The sequence below is a fragment of the Syngnathoides biaculeatus genome, chromosome 9, assembly GCF_019802595.1.
Source record: "Syngnathoides biaculeatus isolate LvHL_M chromosome 9, ASM1980259v1, whole genome shotgun sequence".
NCBI lineage: Eukaryota > Metazoa > Chordata > Actinopteri > Syngnathiformes > Syngnathidae > Syngnathoides > Syngnathoides biaculeatus.
Window position 1 is genome coordinate 6158489 of NC_084648.1, and position 21361 is coordinate 6179849.

The window sequence follows — 21361 nt, forward strand, 5'->3', positions numbered from 1 at the left end:
AGGTTGTTCCCCAAAATCTCACAATACATTGTCGCGGTCATCCTCTCCTTAATACAGTGCAGTCGTCCTGTTCCATGTGCAGAAAAACACCCCCAAAGCGTGATGCTACCACCCCCATGCTTCACAGTAGGGATGGTGTTTGTGGGATGGGACTCATCATGCGTCTTCCTCCAAACACGGTTAGTGGACTCATGACCAAAAACTTCCATTTTGGTCTCATCTGGCCACAAAACCTTGTCGCATGACTCCTCTGTATCATACAAATGGTCATTGGCAAATTTAACACAGGCCTTGACATGTGCTGGTTTAAGCAGGGGAGTCTTTCCATGCCATGCATGATTTCAAGCCATGACATCTTAGTGTATTACCAACAGTCACCTTGGAAACGGTGGTCCCAGCTCTTTTCAGGTCATTGACCAAGTCCTGTTGTGTACTCCTGGGCTGATTCCTCACCTTTCTAAGGATCATTGAAACCCGACGAAGTGATATCTTGCATGGGGCCCCACTCTGATTGAAATTGACCGTCACGTTTAGCTTCTTCCATTTTCTACTGATTGCTCCAACAGTGGACCTTTTTTTCACTAAGCTGCTCGGCAATTTCTCCATAGCCCTTTCCACCCATGTGTAGTTGTACAATTTTGTCTCTGGTGTCTTTGGACAGCTCTCTGGTCTCGGCCATGTTACAAGTTTGAGTCTTACTGATTGTATGGGGCGAACAGGTGTCTTTATGCAACTAACGACTTCACACAGGTCCATCTGATTTAGGATAATACATGAAGTGGAGTTGGACTTTAAAAGGTGGACTAACAGGTGAGGGGGTCAGAATTCTAGCTGATAGACAGGTGTTGAAATACTTATTTGCAGCCGTATCACACAAATAAATTGTTTAAAAAAAATTATACATTGTGATTACTGGATTTTAGTTTTAGATTATCTCTCCCACAGTGGACATGAACCGACGATAAAAATTTCAAACCCCTCTCTGATTTCAAAGTGGGAGAACTTGCAATATAGCAGGGTGTTCAAATACTTATTTTCTTCACTGTATCTGTAAGGCTGGTAAATACAACGAAGTGGTCCTTGTTGATCCACAGCAAGGTTATGAGAACTAATGACACCATTTCTGGTGAGATAAGGAGAATGTCGTACATGTCTGTCCTGGAGCAATTAACGTCCCATCCACCATTTGCTTCATATGCCACTGCTTGCCTCAAGCTCGGCATCTTGCTGATCACAACACATAGGATCAATAATTAAACAAATTAAAGTGGACTTACGGGTCAGTTTTCGTCCCACCTTTTGTCAGTAGCCACGGAGGCGTCCTGAGTCTGAAAAACTTCTTCCAATGTAACTGAATTACAAATGTTTCTCGTGGTCATTTCTCTCCGCAATTTCATTTGTGACCGCGGTTTTACACAGCACTGTGATGCAAGTGGGACAGAGAATCAATGTGTCTCTGAGTAGTTGGGTACATTTGGCAGGAGAATGCACTTTAACACAAAGAACACATTTTACATTTACTTGTGGTCCTTCAACTTGCGGTGAAACATTTCTTCTTTTATACTAGTGGACACTAAACACTATTTTACCCAACCATCTCTGTACCATTTTCAAATGTAGTTTTCTTTTTAAAACTATAAGTTGTATGTGAAGAGTTTGTTTTCAAAACGCGACATAGCCATTTTTTTCAGATTTACGAAACTCGCGCCAAAATTATCCAGCTCCGAATGGTAGTTATCGGGATACTCTGATTTTTGTTGAAAGTGCGACATATCTTTCTATATCAGCCAAGGAAGATCGCGTTTTATTTAAAAATGCGACATATCGAGATCTTATTTAGAGCAAAATGCGACATAATTTCGTTCAATCAGCGTGCGCTGCTGAAGCAAGCAGCATCCAATCGGAATTCGTCTAGAGGGAAGTTCCGGTATCTTCCACATCATCCAAAATGGCTGCGCCCACGTTTGAGAGAGATGCTAATGCCGAGTTTGATTTTATGTACGAGACACCGGAGAGAATGAAGCTGGGAAGGAAAAGAAACCCAGCGAAAACGGGGTCAGAAAAGAAGAAGCGCTTGCTATGATAGTAGACCCTATTTTTTCTCTTTGTGAAGTTGACCTATTGTTTCCTTTTTTATCACATTTGGATTTTCTTTTACATGAATTCTATTTTTAATACAATCTACTTCTGTGTGAATCAGTAATGTTTCTTTTCTACTTATGAATTGAAAGAAAATAAAGACTTTTGATCTTTGTAGATTGTTTTTGTTTACACTGAAAAATATCCACTACAGTCAGTAGCAAAACTTTTCATTGTTTTGCCATGTGATACATTTTACCATGTTTTTTTATTTGGATCCTTGGCATGCATTTTTGTTGATTTTATCTTTACAGTGTTTTTTGCTTTCAAGCTGAACTAAGTCTTGTATTTTGTTTATCAATGTTTAATAATATCGAATAAATGAATCAGTGATTGTGCTGGTTTACTTGCAGGCTGTCCCATTGTGAGGGTGCTTTTCCTATTTAATTTTAATTCTTTATGAAATTATTGCAATTTAATACTTCAGTTCTCATCCAAGTACCATTGTATCTGAATGTAATAAACATACTGTTTTGTCTATGATTGTGTAATGCTTGAATAGTAATTTTGTTGTTCAAAATATTTCACCAATGATCCTTAATGAATGAATAAATTTTTATAATTCCATGCAATCTTTTTTTTTTGCCATTTTTTATAAGGAAAGTTATCGTCTATGACTTAAGAAAAGTTGACATTAAAAGGAAATCAACACCCTTGGAGTAGACTCAATTTCTGTCTATGAGCATTATGAATAGTGTTATTATTACTACAGACTTATATCCTATTCTGCAGTGTTCTTTCCTCCGACAGCGACAGCTATAAATAAAATCAAAAGAAAGCAGACTCAATGAGTCAGATTTCAAACAGTGAATTTGTGAGTTTGAAACTGATTTCATTTTGGAGATGTGTGTATGAGATCGACTACCTATTTTTTTTCTGCTGGTATCCCTCGCAACCCATATTAACCTTGGTAGACTGGTTTGAAGCAGTTTACTTTCTTAATGATCTCACATCAACTTATAAACAAAATTAATCAACTGAGTGACACAATGTCTGCAGATGTCGGATTGCAGAATCGCATACAGATAGACAAAATTACAATGATGTAAACTCAGCCTTTCCAAGACCTCATACTGAACAAACAAACAGTTTCCAAATAACTGAAAAACACCTTTTTAAAAGAAATTCCCATTTTTTCATCTCCTTTTTCAACATCTGACATTAGTGAGCTAATTGTGAAAATTGTGACTGGTGACTGACCCTTATTTCTGATACCTAACTCTCTAAATGTGGTGGTCATGGTCTTAAATATTATTTTAAAATGCTTGAAATGTTGAAAGGCAAATAGTTTTCATGATTGCCTATTCAAAGCAACTGATTTTTTTTAAAAAAATACAGCTGCTCCTGAAGGTTTAAGTCGAAATTTGGATATGTCTCACTTTGCCAAGAATAGAATGTTTGGGTATGTCTCATTTTGGAGAAAAAATGAAATTTGTCATCAAAAAAACTCAGTGAATATTAAAGCCAATATTTTTTGGTAGTATGGTGTTTAGTTACTTTTTAGCATCTCTTTCCATCCCCCAAAATCTAGAAACATAAATGGAGTTTATTGTTTTCACTTCAATACCAAGCCCTTTTCTCAAAATGAAAAAAAAAAACCGATATGTCTCAATTTGAAAACAAACTCTTCATGTTGTTCTCTAACATCCCTTTCCGTAAAAAATATTATAATTTTAAACACAGCCCTTCCCCTATTAGCCCTCATTGTTATAGTATATAGATACTCGTTGAATGGAAAATGCAAGTATAACACATCCATCCACTGCTTTCAGTCCATTACAAGACAAATTTCCTCCTGGGATATCTTGCACATTGTTGTTTTTGTTTGTAACGAGAAATCAATTATGATTAAAATACAGTTGCGCAATCTATCTGGTGTGTGTTTTGGGGGAAGGAAGGTGGTTGGGGGAGTGCTCCATCAGGCACATTTAAGGGGACGCAATCATGACATAGTGACAGGAAAGAGTAAGTATTCCCTTAATACTCTAGAATTTGACGTTTGGAATTAAAGGTGAAATCATAATCATAATGTCTAATATATATATTTTTTAAATCCCCGAATTGGGACAATATGTTTAAATAGGGTGATTTGAAGGGGAGTCTTGCACATTAATTCCTTTGTGGTACGGAGCGTGAGCAATACCAGGCTTAAAGCTGGTGCTTGGCATTGATATGCAGCGCGTGGGCGACTGTTCCACGCAGCGTGCACGAGCTTCAAGAATGGGCCGGACTCCGGGCCCCTCCTGTCAGAGCTGCGGTGAATGGGGGGCTGCGTCAAGCGCGCTATATAAACGCGCGCGGCATTCTGCGACTCCAAGCTTCAGTGAACAGCTCCGCGGTGCTGAACACCTCAGCAGCTCCATTCTCACTTCGCGAGAGCGTCACTCGCGGAACCATGGACCGACTCCCGTGGAAACTTTTTCTCCTTTGTTGCCTGGCCACCTCGGAGAGCTCCGCGCAAGACTTGGGACAGACGCAGTTTATTTGCAAGTCGGTGCCCAAGGATATGGACTTGTGCGCGGCCACCATGCAGAACAGCGGCCCGGCGGAGGACCTGAAGACCACCGTTATGCAGCTGCGGGAGACCGTGCTGCAGCAAAAAGAGACCATTATGAACCAGAAGGAGACCATCAAGGAACTAACGTCCAAGTTGAGTCGCTGCGAGAGTCAGAGCTTCCCGGCCGCGGCGGGGCCCGGCGGGAGGCGGCCGGGCGCAAAGAACACGATGGGGGATATCTCACGGGGCACCGCAGAGACCCTGGCCCAGCTGGGACACACTTTACAGACTCTCAAACAGAGACTGGAGAACCTCGAGGTATGCAAGCTCCACTACGCCTCTGCTCCGCTCGGTGGGCTCTGTACATCCTTCAAGTGTATCTTTAACTGGGGAGAGGCGACACAGTAGTGTGACACTTAATTAGGAACAGCCGCATTATTAAATGATGCAATACTAGACGTGTATCACAAGAAGTAATCATGCTTAGATTTATAGATAGATAGATAGATAGATAGATAGATAGATAGATAGATAGATAGATAGATAGATAGATAGATAGATAGATAGATAGATAGATAGATAGATAGATAGATAGATAGATAGATAGATAGATAGATAGATAGATAGATAGATAGATAGATAGATAGATAGATAGATAGATAGATAGATAGATAAAACTTTATTCAACCCGTGAGGGAGATTAATTTGTCACAGCAGCAATATCCTCATATATACACTCTTATTAATCATATAGGAAGAGCAGTGTAAAAACAAATACAGAGAGCAGCGTCTCGAATCTAAGCAAGATGGGGGGAAAACAGATGACAAACATGTTGCATGTCAGTTGGCTTATTACTACATTATTATTATTATTATTACTATTATTACTACATATACGTTATCACATTTTGAATATATTATATATATAATATATAATATGTATCTTTGTATGTTGGGCCACTTTCAGTATGATTCATTGGCGCATGATGGCTTTGCAAACTACCTCATAAAGTAGCCGGCGAATGCGCATACGGGAAACTGTGATTATTTTTTCTCAAGAATGTGACGTAGAGCTAAACATCCACGGATACCATAAAGCCGACGTGCCTAATTTAGAAATAAAGATTTGCATCAGAAAAGGAGTCCTTCATTTTCTTCTATTAAACGCTTCCCTTTTCCCCTCCGTCCGCAACAGCAATACAGCCGAGGGAATAACACCGTGCAGGCGAACAGTCTGAAGGATCTGCTTCAAAACAAGATAGACGACATGGAGAAGCAGGTTCTGTCTCGGGTCAACACGTTAGAAGAAGCCAAAAGTGGCTCCCGTAACGACAGCGAGCAACGGAACCGCGTAGAGTCCACGCTCACTTCGCTGCACCACCGCATCACCGACCTGGAGAAAGGTGCGTTGACAGCCCAGATGTTAACAGTGGCTGTTTTACGGCAGGAGTAGAATTCAAGTTGTATTGTTGCTCAAGGGCACAGCATCCTCTCCAAGCCCGATGAGATTAGTTTGTGAACTCCCATCTACTCAAATGTTGTTGTTGTTTGTTTTTTTTTCACTTGCTGCTGCAGCATCCATCCATCGCCTTGTGCGCACACGGAGAGCTGCATTGCTTTGCATAACTTAAGACATGTTGCCCCTTTCGCCTTTTGCTGCTGAGTGCTGCCAGTGTGACTTGCAAATAATAATAATAAAACAAAAAATATATAAGACATAAGTAGGTGGTAGAAATAATGCATAGAATAGGTGTTTTTTCTCATGAGGGAGATGGAGCTTTTATGAGGCTTTTTCAGCCCTCCAATTCATGTGTGTGCGCACGTGCTGGTATTCACAAATTACTTGTGATCACGTTGTTAGCCTTCCAGCGTTGACATTTCTCCAGGTAGCCTTCTTCGGCTTCCTCCCACAATCTAAAAACACGTAAATGAGGCCGCTAAATGAGGAGTTGACTTCGTTGACCAGTCCAGGGCGCAACCCGTCTCTCATCCAAAGTCACATGGGACGGGTTTAAGATTACTCGTGGCCCTCGAGAGGAAAAGCGGTTTGGAAACTGGATGGATGTGTGACCACATCACTGGTCATCAAGGGAAAACTAGATACCCCGTCAAACAAGTGATAAACACAGTCCTATTAGACAATGGATGGAAAATAATGACTTTCATTTGTCACTCTTGAATTGTCTTCATGTGAATTCCATTCACGTCTTCATTGTTGGCTCATGCGCACAAACAGGAGCGTTGATGAATCAATCTATGTCCTCTTCCTAATCTCTAAATAAACCTGCTAAATACAAGAGGATACCCGGAGCGTGTGGATAGGAAGCAAACCTTTTCAGACAGACTGACATTAATCTCATGTGCAGGCAAAGAAAACAGACCCACTGATAAGTTCCAGCTGACGTTCCCCCTGAGGACCAACTACATGTACGCCAAAGCCAAGAGGACTCTGCCCGAGATGTACTCCTTCACCGTGTGTCTGTGGATCAAGTCCAGCGCCTCACCAGCGGTGGGGACACCCTTTTCCTACGCTGTCCCGGGTCAGGCCAACGAGCTGGTGCTGATTGAGTGGGGAAACAACCCGATGGAGATTCTCATTAATGACAAGGTACATACAATACTCAAAGTGCAACACTATATGCAGAAAGTTAAAATATGTCTGTGCTTCGAAAATTTCCTGGAGCCAAATCAGGAAGTGAGGGGACTATGGAGTATTGGTAGTAAAATGGGAAAGATTAGAGATGGGGGAAGTGATTCGGTTAGATTTGGGGGGCGTGGGGAGGTGCATCTGTAGGGAGGTTTTCCAGTTGCAAATGGCTGCGGTTTAAATTGAAATGCGTCTGCTGCAGGTCGCAAAGCTGCCGTTCCTGATCAATGATGGCAAATGGCATCATCTTTGCATCACGTGGACCACCCGAGATGGGATGTGGGAGGCCTTCCAGGATGGCGTGATGAGGGGGAGTGGTGAAAATCTGGCACCCTATCACCCAGTCAAACCGGAAGGTGTGCTCGTCCTTGGACAGGAGCAGGTAGATTGAAAAAAAAAAAAAAAGAAAAAAAAATGAAACACATTGCCAGATTTAGCAGCAGCGAAATTAAAATTTGTTTGAATCTAGGGGACAGTACACCCTCCAAACATTTGACATTCTGAAAAGTCATGCAAGCATACAAATAGGTGTAGGTATATATATTGCATTTCCCAAATTGCTTTTCCTCACAACATGTATATGCGATTAGATAGATAGATAGATAGATAGATAGATAGATAGATAGATAGATAGATAGATAGATAGATAGATAGATAGATAGATAGATAGATAGATAGATAGATAGATAGATAGATAGATAGATAGATAGATAGATAGATAGATAGATAGATAGATAGATAGATAGAACGACCTTTGTTGGCACACAGTGAAGAGTTTGCATAATACATGTGTATTAATATGTGAACTGGTGGGAAAAAAATGAAAACTTGGGATGCCAAAAATTATGAAATTATGGATTGAGGGTGGATTTTTGCATGCGTTTCGCAGGCGTGTCTTTTCGCAAACTCTTGGGCTTGCCGGAAGAGCTGACTTTGCAGTGCTCCTTCAATCCTTTTTATGTTACCGATGTTGTCATAATGTCAACCTGGACTTTTGAGTTTATCATATTGAGCAGCCAGGACATGGGCAGGTGGCATTTTCCAAGGTTGTGGTAATTGTGTTTGTTCTTTTTTGTTTTCAAACACCCACAACTTAAAACAAGAAAATATGACGGAAAAAGGCATGAGACTTTGAAATGTTTCATTAAGTGGTTTTATTGCCAATGTGCCAACTCAATACGTGTTAGCTTCCCAGCAGGCTGAATTAACAGGCTCCTTTATGGGAAATCCAGAGTTGAGTTCCTTTTTAAATGCTGGATTTAAATTTTAAAAAAGGAAAGAAATGTATTTGGTATGATTGACTGATGACAAGTCTAGCATGTACTCTCATGCAATGTTAGTGGCGATGGGCACCAGCTCAACAGTAACACAAATGAGGACAAGCAGTGTATATACTGTATATGCATAAGAAAAAGATGGATGGATGGATGAATGGTTGAAGGAACAGTATCCGTCTATCTATCAGAAGTCACCTCCGGCAAAATCTTTCCACATTTTGGTTTCACAACTGATTTTGTTTCTTTCTGCAGGATACACTAGGAGGAGGTTTTGATGCCACACAAGCTTTTGTTGGTGAGTTAGCCAACCTGAACATGTGGAATAGGAAACTGTCCATCACCGAAATCTACAACTTGGCAACCTGCAACAGTAAAGCACCGGCTGGCAATGTCTTCTCTTGGATGGAGAGCAACATTGAAATATTTGGAGGAGCAACCAAGTGGGCCTTTGAGCCTTGCCGTTCAGCCAACTGAACTGAAGTGAAGCCATGGAGAAAAGGCCTCTGTGTATTTCGGAGTTTTTGTTGTTCTCGTCTTCATTTGATGTATGTTAGAGGCCATTTGATCTTGAGTTTAGTTGTAAGCTTCACTCTGGGATTTCAAAGTATTCTTGTGCTGAACAACAGTTTTCATCCTGGAGGGGTCGGGGGAGGGGGGTGGTTGTCATTCTGGGAAACCCGTTTGTTGTTTTCTGAGGTGTTCAGTTGAAAGCACAACTTGAGATTTTTGTTTTCGCTTTTTTCATCTGGGACTAGCAGCTGGCAACGTACGCTCTCCGTATGTGGATAAGTCGACGTCCGAGCAAGGAATTACGTACCTGTTCCCACCTGTTTCTCAGAGGAACCTTTGTCAATTACCGTCTGCGTTTGACGCTGCGAAGAGATATTGAGCGTGTGTTTTCCCCAACTCTCTACTTCGTTACGCCGCTTGACCCCTCCGGAGGTTGCACTGTGACCGACAAAGAGAACGGAAGGAGAGGAGGGCACGGATGACGAATGCAAAGTCAGACTGCAGTACAAGTCAGTTTGTATATGTCGTTCGCTTCAAGTGTTTCTGTAAGAATGTCGCCGACTTGCCAACATTGTTACAAAGCCTGGGTGCCTTGGGCTGTTACAAATATTCAGCGCACACAACGTTTAATTTGCAGTTTCAGTGTTTATTGATTATGGTTTTCTCTTTATGGAGCTGGGTTACATTTATTGTTTCAGATTGTTTTTGCAGGTGTTTGTACTGCTCTGTATTAGGAATGTTACAGTATCTGTATAGTAACAGCATGAATGACAGAGTGCTATGAAAGCATTGTTGAAATCTGCTTTATTATCTTTGGGTGTGGGTTTTTTACTGCATTGTTATATGCTCCAAGCATGGCAAACCTGAGAGATGAATAATTTAATTTTTGTAATAAAATTGTGATACTTAATGTCACGTTGCATTTTTGGTACTTTCTCAAAAGTGTAGTTCCACAATCTACAACAGAACAACGTGCAGCTGAAGTCTGACAACAGTGCCGCTTTGACAGAGAACATGGTTGTTTCTCTACCCAAGCTTTCTCTTCAAAATGTTTAATGTTGTGGTCATACATCTTAGAACCTGTACGTATTTCCATCAACGCTTTCAAAAGGGGATGTGCCATAATGCCATCAAAATGTAGACAGATGTTTAGAGATAGATTGAAGTGCTAAACTTCAGGGCAAAACAGTCATAATAAAAAGAGCAAGAGTGAAGTACAATAAAGAGAGAACAGAGTTGTATTACTGCAAAAGAACAACAAGACAACAACTGTGTTGGGAAATGGCCTAAAGAGAGGGTTTTGTTTAAAATTAATTTGTATTGTTTTATTACAACTTATCATTGACAGAAATTATTCAGAGTTTCAAAAACGTCCATGACCGGCTCATGACCCATCATAATTTCTCCTCTGGCTAGGGATGAATGATAAATTCCACCTCACACAACAGAAGTAGAAATATAATTCAGTGTCGTATAATGAAGTAGAGGCCGGCAGGGAAGGAAAAGGCTGGGGGAGTACCAGCCAAGTTCAGCATGATTTCATAGGCCTAGTGTGAGCGAGCCTTATTAAACATCGGTTCGTGCAATGATATACAATACGTAGGTAAAGAAAAAGCACAAACCCTTCTGGAACGACTGTAGGCTGATTTTTGGTCTACATCCTGTCCTTGAAGTGGATTTTCATTAGCAGAGAGAGAGAGAGAGAGAGAGAGAGAGAGAGAGAGAGAGAGAGAGAGAGAGAGAGAGAGAGAGAGAGAGAGAAGAGAGAGAGAGAGAGAGAGAGAGGGAGGGGGGGGCGCATCACTTTGCAGTAATCCCCCGTGGTGCACTGCAGAAAAAGGCCTAGGTTGAATAGCAGTGGACAGAATGACAAGGCATTTGTACAAAGTGCTCATATGTCCTACCACAGCTATGTTTTATTCAGAAGGGAGAACAACTTTGAGGTTGGAAAACAATGCGTTTGCCGGTTCAGTGAGAAATAGTCACGTTAATTTGCCTCGCGGAAAGCAACAAACCTTAATTGCATTTGAATTGCAAAATAAATTAATCCCCACCTCTCAACCCAGTTTACTGGCTCAACCTTTTTTTTTTTTCTCGTTTATGGTTGTGGAGGTTGGGGTGCCTATCCTAGATGTCTTAGCACAAAAGGCAGACTCCGTAATGGGCTAATAGACCACAATGTCACAGGACAAATATGAATGAAGCAATGGGCGGGAATTAAGCCCATGCCAGTCTACTCAAAGTCAGCTATAGGAACTAGCATGCTTCTAAGACACACACAATTATCATGTTAGTCTTTACATAGACTGAAAAATTTCAGAAGACTGAGCAGTTGTAAATTTCTCAGTGGTTAGTTCTTTTCCGTCAGATACTTAGTAATCGATGTTGCTTTCAAGTGTAATCAGGTGTGTACCTTGACAGTGATGAAACCATTAGGGGGTGGCTTAAAATCACAAGGGAGATAAGAAAAGGAAGGAGTGAATGTAGATTGGAGGATCAAACTGTGGAAGTTAAAAGAAGAGTGTTGTTCGGGCTTTAATGAGTTGAGAAAACCTCTGGGTTGTCGTTTAAGGAGCTTGCAGGTGATTGGATTGGCACAGCAACCATGAATTGGGAGAAAGGCAACAAGAAGATGTGTGGCATATCCTTCCGGGGAGACAAGAGTAGAAGAGTCAGTCACAGAATGATTTTGGAAAGTGTACAGAAAAGAGATTGCTGAAGAAGAAATAAGAACTAAAGATCACAGAGAGGACACAGGGGGAGATGAAGGTGCTTCAAAGGCCAAAAAGAATGAAGAGTTGTACAAGAGGTTGGACACAAAGGAAGGGATAAAGGGGAGGTCCAGATTGGTCAGGCAGAGGGATTGAGCTGGGAAGACTTTACAGCAAGTTAGGGTGATTAAAGACAGACGGAAATATACTGAGTGAGGAAGTTGAGGAGATGGAAAGGGTACCTTGATGAATTGATGTATGAGAAATTTAAAGAGACAGGAAGACAGAGGCGTGGAAAACTGTTAAATGGGAGGTAAGACAGATTAGAAAGGATGTCGAGAGGAAACCTCTGAACAAAATGAAGAGTAGAAAGGCTGCTTGTCTTGATGAGATATCGGTGAGGTGAGGAAGTGCCTAAGGAGAAGGCAATGGAAGTTTTGACAAGATTGCTCAAATGGCTCTCAGAGAATGATAAGATGCCTGAGGAGGGGAGAAAAGGTGTGCTGGTGCCAATTTTAAAGAATAATGTGCAGCATTATAGTAACTACAAAGAAATGTGATGAGCTATACAATGAAAACATGGGAACGAGTAGTGGAGGCAAGGTTGTGACAAAAACTGTAGATTAGTTAGGAAACGGTTTGGTTTCATGCCTAGACACAACGCCACAGATAATGGCTCCGTCACACCATGACGTTCTGGTCAACGTCCTCTGAACATTACAATCGTTCCATTTTTCAGCATTCTCAAACGCGGATGACACATCTGGCGTGTGATTAACGTGTGTCTAACGCATGACTTAACGTGTGTCTAATACACAAAAAGCGTGTCTAACACACGAAAAGTGTGTAACAGTGACCAAATAAGATACTCCTAAAAACCTTAGTAAAACGTTCCACGGACGTTCTTGAATCTTCTGCAGCGTTTAAAATTAAACGTTGATGAACGCTGGTCTCGGTGAGAACTTTTGTGCATGTTCAAAACTTTTTTTCCGGACCGGTGTTCTCTCCCGATTCCCAGCGATCATTGACGTTCACTGGCGTGGAAACAACGCTACTCTGGGGCTATCCCGGCGACCATGGGCGACTACCAACGTTTCCTCAAACGCTATAGAACGCTGACCAGAACGTCATGGTGTGATGGGGCCATAACATACAGGTTTTTGTCCTGAGAATGCTAATGAAGAACTAGAGTGAAGGTCAGAATCAGTTGCACCGTGTCTCTGTTTATTTAGCAAAAGTGACGCCAAGGGAAGAGCTGTGCTACTGTATGAGGAAATCTGAGGTGCCAGAGTAGGATGTTCAGCTGATCCGGGAGATTTGTGAAAAGTGTGAGAAAGTGGTGAGGTGTGCTGCTGGAGTGACAAAAGACTTTAAGGTTGAGGTGGAACTGCATCAAAAATCCATTGTGAATCCCTTCTCGTCATTACGGAGAAGGTTAGATTGACAGATGAGGTCAGGCAGGAGTCATCAGGAGTCTGTGTGGACTATGATATTCTGCTCTGTTCCGAGAGGAGGCAGCAAAATGGAAGACAACCAAGAAAAGCTGGATGTCGGCAATGGGAAGGCAACGACTGAAGGTCAGTTGTTGTAAGACAGCACGTGTGCCAATGAAAGGAAGGCCAGTGGAGTGACAAGGTTACAAGGAGTAGATGGAGAAGGTGCAGGAGTTCAAGTACTTGGGATCAACTCTTCAGAGAAATCGGGAATGTGGGAGGGAGGTGAAGAACAGCGTACAGGTAGGATGAAGGGGGTGGAAAAAAGGTCTGTGACAGAAGAGCACCCGCTCAAGTGAAAGGAAAATGTTGTAGGATGGCAGCAAGAGCAGCCATGTTGCATATTTAGCAGTGACCAGAAATCAGGAAAGAGAGACGAGAGTGTGAATTTGAAGTTGCTGAGATTGTCTTTGGCAGTGATGTGGATGGATGGGAAACAAAAATCGTGTGCTCAAATTTGGAGGTTCAACTTTAAAAATTTACAAGCCACTTGAGTTGATTTGACCCAGCACATAAAGCAACCAAATCCAAATCAGTCAATAATGAGATCCCTTTCAATATCAAAACGAAAGTGATCCATTATTTGTTCACACGTTTTGTGAGTGAAAGACCCCACAAGATGCAGAGCTGTATGTATTCCTCCAAAGATGTTGTCTGTCTTTGGAGGTGATTGAGTGGATAAGGGCGTGACATATGTGCTGACATGTCATTAATTCAACAGCTGTGGTTGAGACAAGATGGAAAAACCGCTTCAGTCCACAAGCGCAGCGATCCCGCCAGTTCACGTCGGGGTGGGGAAAGAGAGCAACAATGCGGTTTTGAGACACTGCACTCGATGTCTGTAGAAAAAGTATGAACTTCCTGCATTAAACAGTAAGTGCACGATCGGTCTGATTTCTTCTCTTCCATTTCCCTGCAGTAGAATAGGAGAGAAACGGTTGGGAAATAAGAGATAGATGTTCATCCTGCTGCTCTTCGCCTCCTTGTGGTGAGACAGCAGGGAGCGGAACTTGTGGCATTTACTGATCAGCAGACTCCTCCAGGAAGCGTTCCCGGACGATAATGAGGTTTCCTAGGCAGGCTGGGATCAAAGTGGATCCAGACCGCGGTGGGAGGCTACTCCACAAGTCAGGCCATGAAAGGCTTTTTTAATGTTGTTCCTCATGTGCATCCTACACTCATCCTTGTAGACTCCGTATACGCACACCAGCTGCTGAGCAGATACAGAATAGGGTTTCCTCAGGTTGAGTGTGAAAATGGGACTAGTCCCAGAGGAGAGATGTTTAAGTTGAGGGTGAGAAAAACTCAATAAATCAATTTACAGGACAAAGATGTCCGATGGAATGAAATACTGACTCAGCCAAATAAATTACACCCTTCCTTTCCTTGTCCTTTGATCTCCTTTCCTAATGGGACAAGCCGAAAAAGTAGTCGATACAAGCGGCCGAAATGAGTTTCCTCCGCAGGGTGTCTGGGCTCTCTCTTAGAGATAGGGTGAGAAGCTCTGTCATCCGGGAGGGGCTCAGTGTCGAGCCGCTACTCCTCCGCATTGAGAGGAACCAGATGAGGTGGCTGCGGCATCTGATTCGGATGCCTTCTGGACGGCTCCCTGGTGAGGTGTTCCGGGCATGTCCCACCAGAAAGAGACCCCGAGGACGCCCCACTCAAAACAGTCAACGAAGATCTCCAACTTGTACCCTTCAAATGAGCGCCCCCCCCCCCACTCCATTCCAAAAAATTCCCTCCAGTGCAAGGAATCATTCAGGAATATTCTATTTTTCGCTCTCTCTTGGTAGCATTACAAACTTATTGGAACATATCCCAGTCAGCCCCAGCAGGGGCATGGCACGGCACAGCAGCTGGAACCGGGTGGGACGCTGGAGAGACCATGTCTCTCGGTTGGCTTGGGAAGGCCTCGGGATCCTTCCGGAAGAGCTGGAAGAAGTGGCTGGGGAAAGGGAAGTCTGGGTATCCCTTCTGAAGCTACTTCCCCCGCGACCCGACCCCGAAAAGCGGTAGATTATGGATGAAAAACTAGTAGATGCTTTCAATTTCTTTTGAAATGACAAATACCAGTAGATGCAATTACTCGTCTGGTTGGTCTATACACACATGCAACATGCAAATTCAACACAGGAAGGCCTGAGACTGGATTCAGATCCAAGAACTGTGCTGTGTCCAGAACACCTTGTTGCCCTATTACATACACTTGGGAACTTTGCCCAAGAAGGAAAGGCACACATGAGGTTGTAGCTGTCATGAATGCCAATGTATTGATCCTGAACATGGACAGAGAAGAGCTGGGTGATTAATTGAATCATAATTGGGATTTTGATTTTGGTTTCTAATGATCATAAAAATGTTATAATAGAAGAAAAAAGATTAAATGTGCAGTGGGGCGAGTTATATATGCAATTTCCTGCATCGTAAATACACCCTGATTGCACCCTACGTTGCTTGTAGCAAGCATGTTAAGAATGTTCTTCTGAGCGTACTTTTAGCTGTTTATTGACACCCCAGATGGAGTTTACTGTCAAACTAAACACACAACAAATCAATTGCACATTTTGTATATTTAAACACAACACACACTTGGTTTTAGACATCACCAGCTTGTGCTAACAATCAACAGAAAACCCTCTTAACAGGCTCGCTAACATTAGCATTTGATCAAAGGAAGGATTTACTTTGAAATAATGAATGTTTACAAACCAACAACATTGTAACACATGCCGCCAGACACTACAACAATCTGTGAAAAACAGTGTTAATTAGTTTTATTTACACTAATGTGCAAATCTTGGTGAATTTGTATTTGCAAATTGATGGTGGCATTTAAGTGAAGTTGAATGAGCCTTCAACGGCACATTCCCGCAAATAAGGTTGTACAAAAAGGAACACTGGATGACAGATGCTCTTTATATATCCACAGGGAGCTTTGTAATTATGTGGTTTATCTGTTTTCCAGCACAGATGAGTTTGTATTTCTGTTCACACACAGGACGGCTGCTGATGAAGTGGCGCTGACATTTTGGATTCCTTCGTATAGGCAGGCATAAATCATATAAAGTGGTCCTATGACTAAATAATTTGTTTTTGCTTTTCTATGTACATGCAGTGCACCTTCAAAAATACTTTTGAACAGAATATCACAAGTGCAAATCTACCATAGATGCACAGATAAATGCACTTATGTGCTATTTATAAAAGACAACAAACGATGAAACCTTTAAACTCATTGCAAGCTGAGAACAAATTGCCTACCTCTGACAAGAGCCAAGAAAAAGGCGATTTCGGGTATGGGCGACTTTGACGGTATTACATGAGTGTCAGCAGTCCCACCCGAGCCCCGTTGGTGATCGGCCCGAGATGCGTAATTGTCGGGTGGCGCATAGAGCGCATACACATCCGTCCATTTTCTTTGCCGCTTCCCCTCACAAGGGTCACGGGAGTGCTGGAGCCTATCCCAGCTGTCAACAGGGTACACCCTGAACTGGTTGCCAGCCAATCGCAGGGCACATAGAGACAGACAACAGCTGCACTCACAATCACACCAATGGGCAATTTAGAGTGTCCAATTAATGTTACATGTTTTTGGGACGTGGGAAGAAACCGGAGTGCCCGGAGAAAACTCACGCGGGCACGGGGAGAGCATGCAAACTCCACACAGGCGGGTCCGGAATTGAACCCGGGACCTCAGAACTGTGAGGCCAACGCTTTCCAGCTGATCCACCATACCACCGCACATACACTTAAAACTGCAATTTTGAAAATAAACCAAAATCTCCGCCAGCCCCGCCCGAGTATAAATTAAAAACTCCAGAGAGAACCCAAGGCCCAATGCACGACATATGGTTTTAAAATGGGTAAAAATATGTCATCTTAGAATCTAATGGCCAGACGTGGGACCGAGTCATTACTCTGCAAGTCACAAATACAGTGTCAATTCGTTGCCTTCAAGTCCCGAATCAAATCCAAACTCGAGACCGCCAGGTCCGGAGTCAAGTCACAAGTCCAAAGTTTTCGGCAATAGTACGTTCTCTGTTATTCTCTGATAAACATATGCTTTGACTCACTTTTTCTCACTTTAGTTCTAAAGTGAGATGAAAAAGACTTGACACAAATGAGAATTTGCATCAGGTAGTGCTGCAATTAGTAAACAAGTGTCCTACTGACATTTCAATTGATTAAGTACATGATACTCGCCTAAACTATATTTTTGCTCAGTTAAGGGGCAATTTGAATACACGAGAGATTTCAAAAAATGAATGATGAATTGATTTTCTCTTCTCGAAAAGCATTTTTATTAAATTCACATTGTGCATATAGCAGGAAACTCAATATTCTTGCTTCCAAACATATCGAGTTGAGCAATTTCAAACAAATAAAAATAAACGGGTTTCCGTTTAAATTTGACATCTTTTGTCAAAAACAAGAGGCATTAATAAAAAAAAAAAGTGGAACATAAAATTTTCAGCATGTTATAAAGGGACAATTTTACCCAACTGTGGCATCGCAGTCAGAACACAAGGGACACGATGTGAAACTAATGCAGTACATCAAAAACAGGCAAAGACGAAAAGAGCATGAAGAAGAATGGAGCTTCATGTCAAAAAGATGCTATCAGTCTACTGATTCTTGAGAACACTGCTCTGATGAAAGCCCAACTTTATGGTTACATCACTCATGAATTCATGCACCTCAGTAGTAAGTGACAAGTAAGGCTGAAGTCCTACATCATCAAGGTCCTGACTCGAGTCCAAGCCACGTGAAACAAGTCCGCTGTAGGTAGTCAGGCTGCCTCTGGCGAGCACATGGAGGCCACCGCCAAACCAGTCATGCCGGAGGATTCTGCAGGCAGCATGTTGTTCTCCACAGCGTCAGCAGACTCTGTCAATTCTGTCATTTGTACAAAGTGTTTATCTGCTCTCATCTGGAAAGCGCACAGGGCGCCAATGTTGAATCTGCTAATCTTGGTGTTTTCTGGCAAATGCCAATCGGACGGCACGATGTTGCTTCCACTTGTGGACACTGGAGCCTCATGCCACCCACCTAGAGTAATTTTCTGACTGTTTGACCAGAAAAATCCACATTTGTTGCCTGCTGGAGGTCACTCTGCAGGGATGTGACTGTTTCTCACGTTTCTCTGTGCTAACAGGAGCAGAGGTCGGTCCTCCTGCTGGGTTGTTATCCTCCTTGGGCCACTTCCACATCTCCTGGCCGACTGACCAGTCACCTGAAATCGTCTTGTTCTCCCCACTGTGCTGAGAGACAAAGCAAATCTTTTTGCACGCTGATGTGCCATCCTCAATGAGTTACACTACCTGAGCAGCCACGAACTCATAATATCCCTGGTGGTGAGACCACTGGCAAAACGCATCAGTGACCCCCCCCCCCCAAAAAAAAAAAAAAAAAAAAAAAAGAGAAAAAATAAGTACACAACCGGTCTCTGGCCACTGCCGCAGAACCATTCCTTGATAGATTCTTCTTCATTGTTTCTCATTCCCACTTGTTGTCCGTTCCACCTGGACCACAGAAGGCGAGATCCATTTAAAATCGGTGTTACTTCCTAACAGGACAGCCTGATCTGACAGAAGTGACGTTGACTTGGAGTTACAGGGTTGTTTAAGTGTACCCTGTATTATTATTAATTTGTAATAGTTGTATATGCCCGTTTTAGTTTGAGTTTTCCACTAACAAGCCTCTACGGTTTTCCTGTTTCAGGTCAGGTCAGGCAGGATCAGCAAAATGATTTAATTTTCTTGAATGCCACAGTGAGTGAGTTATAACATAGTTATAGATTCCTGGCTAATGTCTCGAGATTTTGCCTTAATATCGTCTTGTAATGTTCTTTCTTCATGTAGAGATTCAGTTCCTGCTGGAGTAAAACAGCCACACAACATGATGCTGCCACCTCCATGCTTCACAGTTGGGATGGTGTTCTCAGGTTGACAAGCTTCCCTCGTATTCCACCAGATGTAACGTTGGTCATTATAGTAAAATAAACAGCTCCACTTTAGCTTCATCCAACCACGGGACATATCACCAGAATTTAAGATGTTTGTCTGTGTCCTGGCAGAATTGTTGTATCTGATTCAAGTTTGTCAGTTGCCTAGCTCGCACGCACCTTTTAAAATCTCCCCATACATTTTTGATGGGATTCAGATCACGGCTTTGGGATAGCCACTGCAAGACATTGACTTGGGTATCAATGTGGCTTTCTTAAGAAATAGGGCAGGCACATTGCCAACTGCTTTTCCCTTTGTGTTCTACATGTGTGTCTTTTCATTTCCATTTGTCAGTTTAAATGCGGGTTTAAAATTTGATGCATGTAATGCGATGAAACTCCATGTAGTAGCAGTGAAGTCAATATTCACCGTCATTTACAATGTCTCAAGTCTGCCTTGTTGTTTTGATGCTGTCATCGTATCCATGTGCATATCGAACACATGCACATTTGTTTTCACAGATGGCCATTTTCAATGTTTACACAGAAGCAATAACGGGGTCTTTTCCAAAAACACCCACTTTGAGACCCTTTTTCAAGATCCCAAACGGTGCTGCCTTCAAATGATTAAAACAATGATTCAAATTTGGGAAAAAAGACGAACAGGAATCAGGGAATAAGCTGATGGAACACCGAGGAAGTGTCATCATCATCATCATCATCATCATCATCATCATCAGTCCTGATCTCATTTATGATCCAACCTCGAAGGAGAAAAATAAAACAGAGGAAGACTTCAGGCAAGTAGCAGCTTGATTCAGGAGAGGTTGAAGCAATACTCCAAAACATAACCTGTTTGCAGAAACATCCATCCATTCATCCAGCCATCCATCCATTTTCTTAGCCGCTTATCCTCACGAGTGCTGGAGCATATCCTAGCTGTCAACGGGCAGGAGGCGGGGTACACCCTTAACTGGTTGCCAGCCAATCGCAGTGCACTGAGAGACATACAACAGCCGCACTCACAATCACACCTCGGGGCAATTTAGAGTGTCCAATTAATTTCGCATGTTTTTGGGATGTGGGAAGAAACCCACACAGGCACAGGGAGAACATGCAAACTCCACACAGGCAGGTCTGGGATCGAACCCGGGACCTCAGAACTGTGAGGCCAACGCTTTCCAGCTGAGACAACGTGCCGCCCTGCACAAACATTAAAACCTCAATTTAAAATGCACTCAAACAGAGTTGAAATAAGTGATATTCTCGTTCATTGCAAACAATTGAGTGTAACATGACAGAATAATGACATATTTTTCTCACTCATAGAATGATGGAATGTATTATGATGTTCTACTTCCTAATACCAGTAAGCAGCTAATAACCAATGACTTTCACTGGTCTATATTACTGTTCTGAGAATTTGTCTATTTGAAGCTGCTTGCATATTTTTTACCCTTACATCATTTTTATTTCTCTTTCAGCAGACTTTGGCAGACGTATGCTCTTTGGTTACTTTCTCAACGGGCCAGCTCGCCTTTCCGCATTCAGCGTCGATTCTTAACACTTTTTCATGCAACCCCCCGCCTACTTGCGGAGCGCTCTTTCTCTCTCTCTCTCGCTCTCTTTTTCTTCCTCACTCACGCAGTCACTCGGCCTGGCTCCTCGGGGAACCCGTTACAACCCATATCTCTCAGAAATGGACCATTCGCCAGAGGAGGGCAGTGATTTCCATAATAGGGAGGGAGGGGGATAAACCTCACAGTGGTCTTTTGTGTTACAAGAGGGGAAAGGAGGGTTACGGATCAAAAAACAATCAAGCATCGATGACAAGACCAAGAGGTTTGAGGCCAGGCCAAAAACTGTAAAATACAGGGGCTCGTCTTTTCCAGTGGGAACCCCCCCCCCCCCCATCCCCACCACCACCACCACACTTCAAAGTGTAGAGGGTAGTCGAATGGACTGTAAATGAGATGGTGTAACTTCCCAATGGAGAAGGGGGAGCCATCCCATATTCAAGGTCAGCGGTCATTTTCCTCGCAACGGCCTGCTTGAGATACTCGCCCACCCCTTCTCTCTTATCTCTTGCTTGCGTTCTGACGGGCTGCCATGGCAAGACTCGCCCTCTGCTCAAGGCTGT

At 42.6% G+C, this 21361-nt stretch overlaps 1 protein-coding gene across 2 annotated transcripts; it reads left to right on the plus strand.

Moving 5' to 3' along the window:
• Positions 1-4519: 4519 nt before the first annotated feature.
• Positions 4520-9223, plus strand: LOC133506225 (neuronal pentraxin-1-like). 2 transcript variants are annotated; one of them, XM_061830154.1, is made up of 6 exons: positions 4535-4954; positions 5832-6039; positions 6362-6364; positions 7003-7244; positions 7486-7665; positions 8813-9223. In XM_061830154.1, exons 1-6 carry the CDS (start codon positions 4535-4537, stop codon positions 9032-9034), a joined length of 1275 nt encoding a protein of 424 aa, XP_061686138.1. In that variant the 3' UTR covers positions 9035-9223. The 2 variants fall into 2 exon arrangements, with proteins under 2 accessions (XP_061686139.1, XP_061686138.1); XM_061830155.1 differs by lacking the exon at positions 6362-6364 and having other exon boundaries at positions 4520-4954.
• The last annotated feature ends 12138 nt before the right edge of the window (positions 9224-21361 follow it).

Excerpts from the sequence above, each read along its gene's own strand:
- LOC133506225 (XM_061830154.1), top strand. The coding sequence starts at position 4,535 with ATGGACCGACTCCCGTGGAAACTTTTTCTCCTTTGTTGCCTGGCCACC. Across the intron at positions 4,955-5,831 it reads AGAGACTGGAGAACCTCGAG|CAATACAGCCGAGGGAATAA; the intron begins GTATGCAAGCTC and ends CGTCCGCAACAG. Across the intron at positions 7,666-8,812 it reads TCGTCCTTGGACAGGAGCAG|GATACACTAGGAGGAGGTTT; the intron begins GTAGATTGAAAA and ends TTCTTTCTGCAG.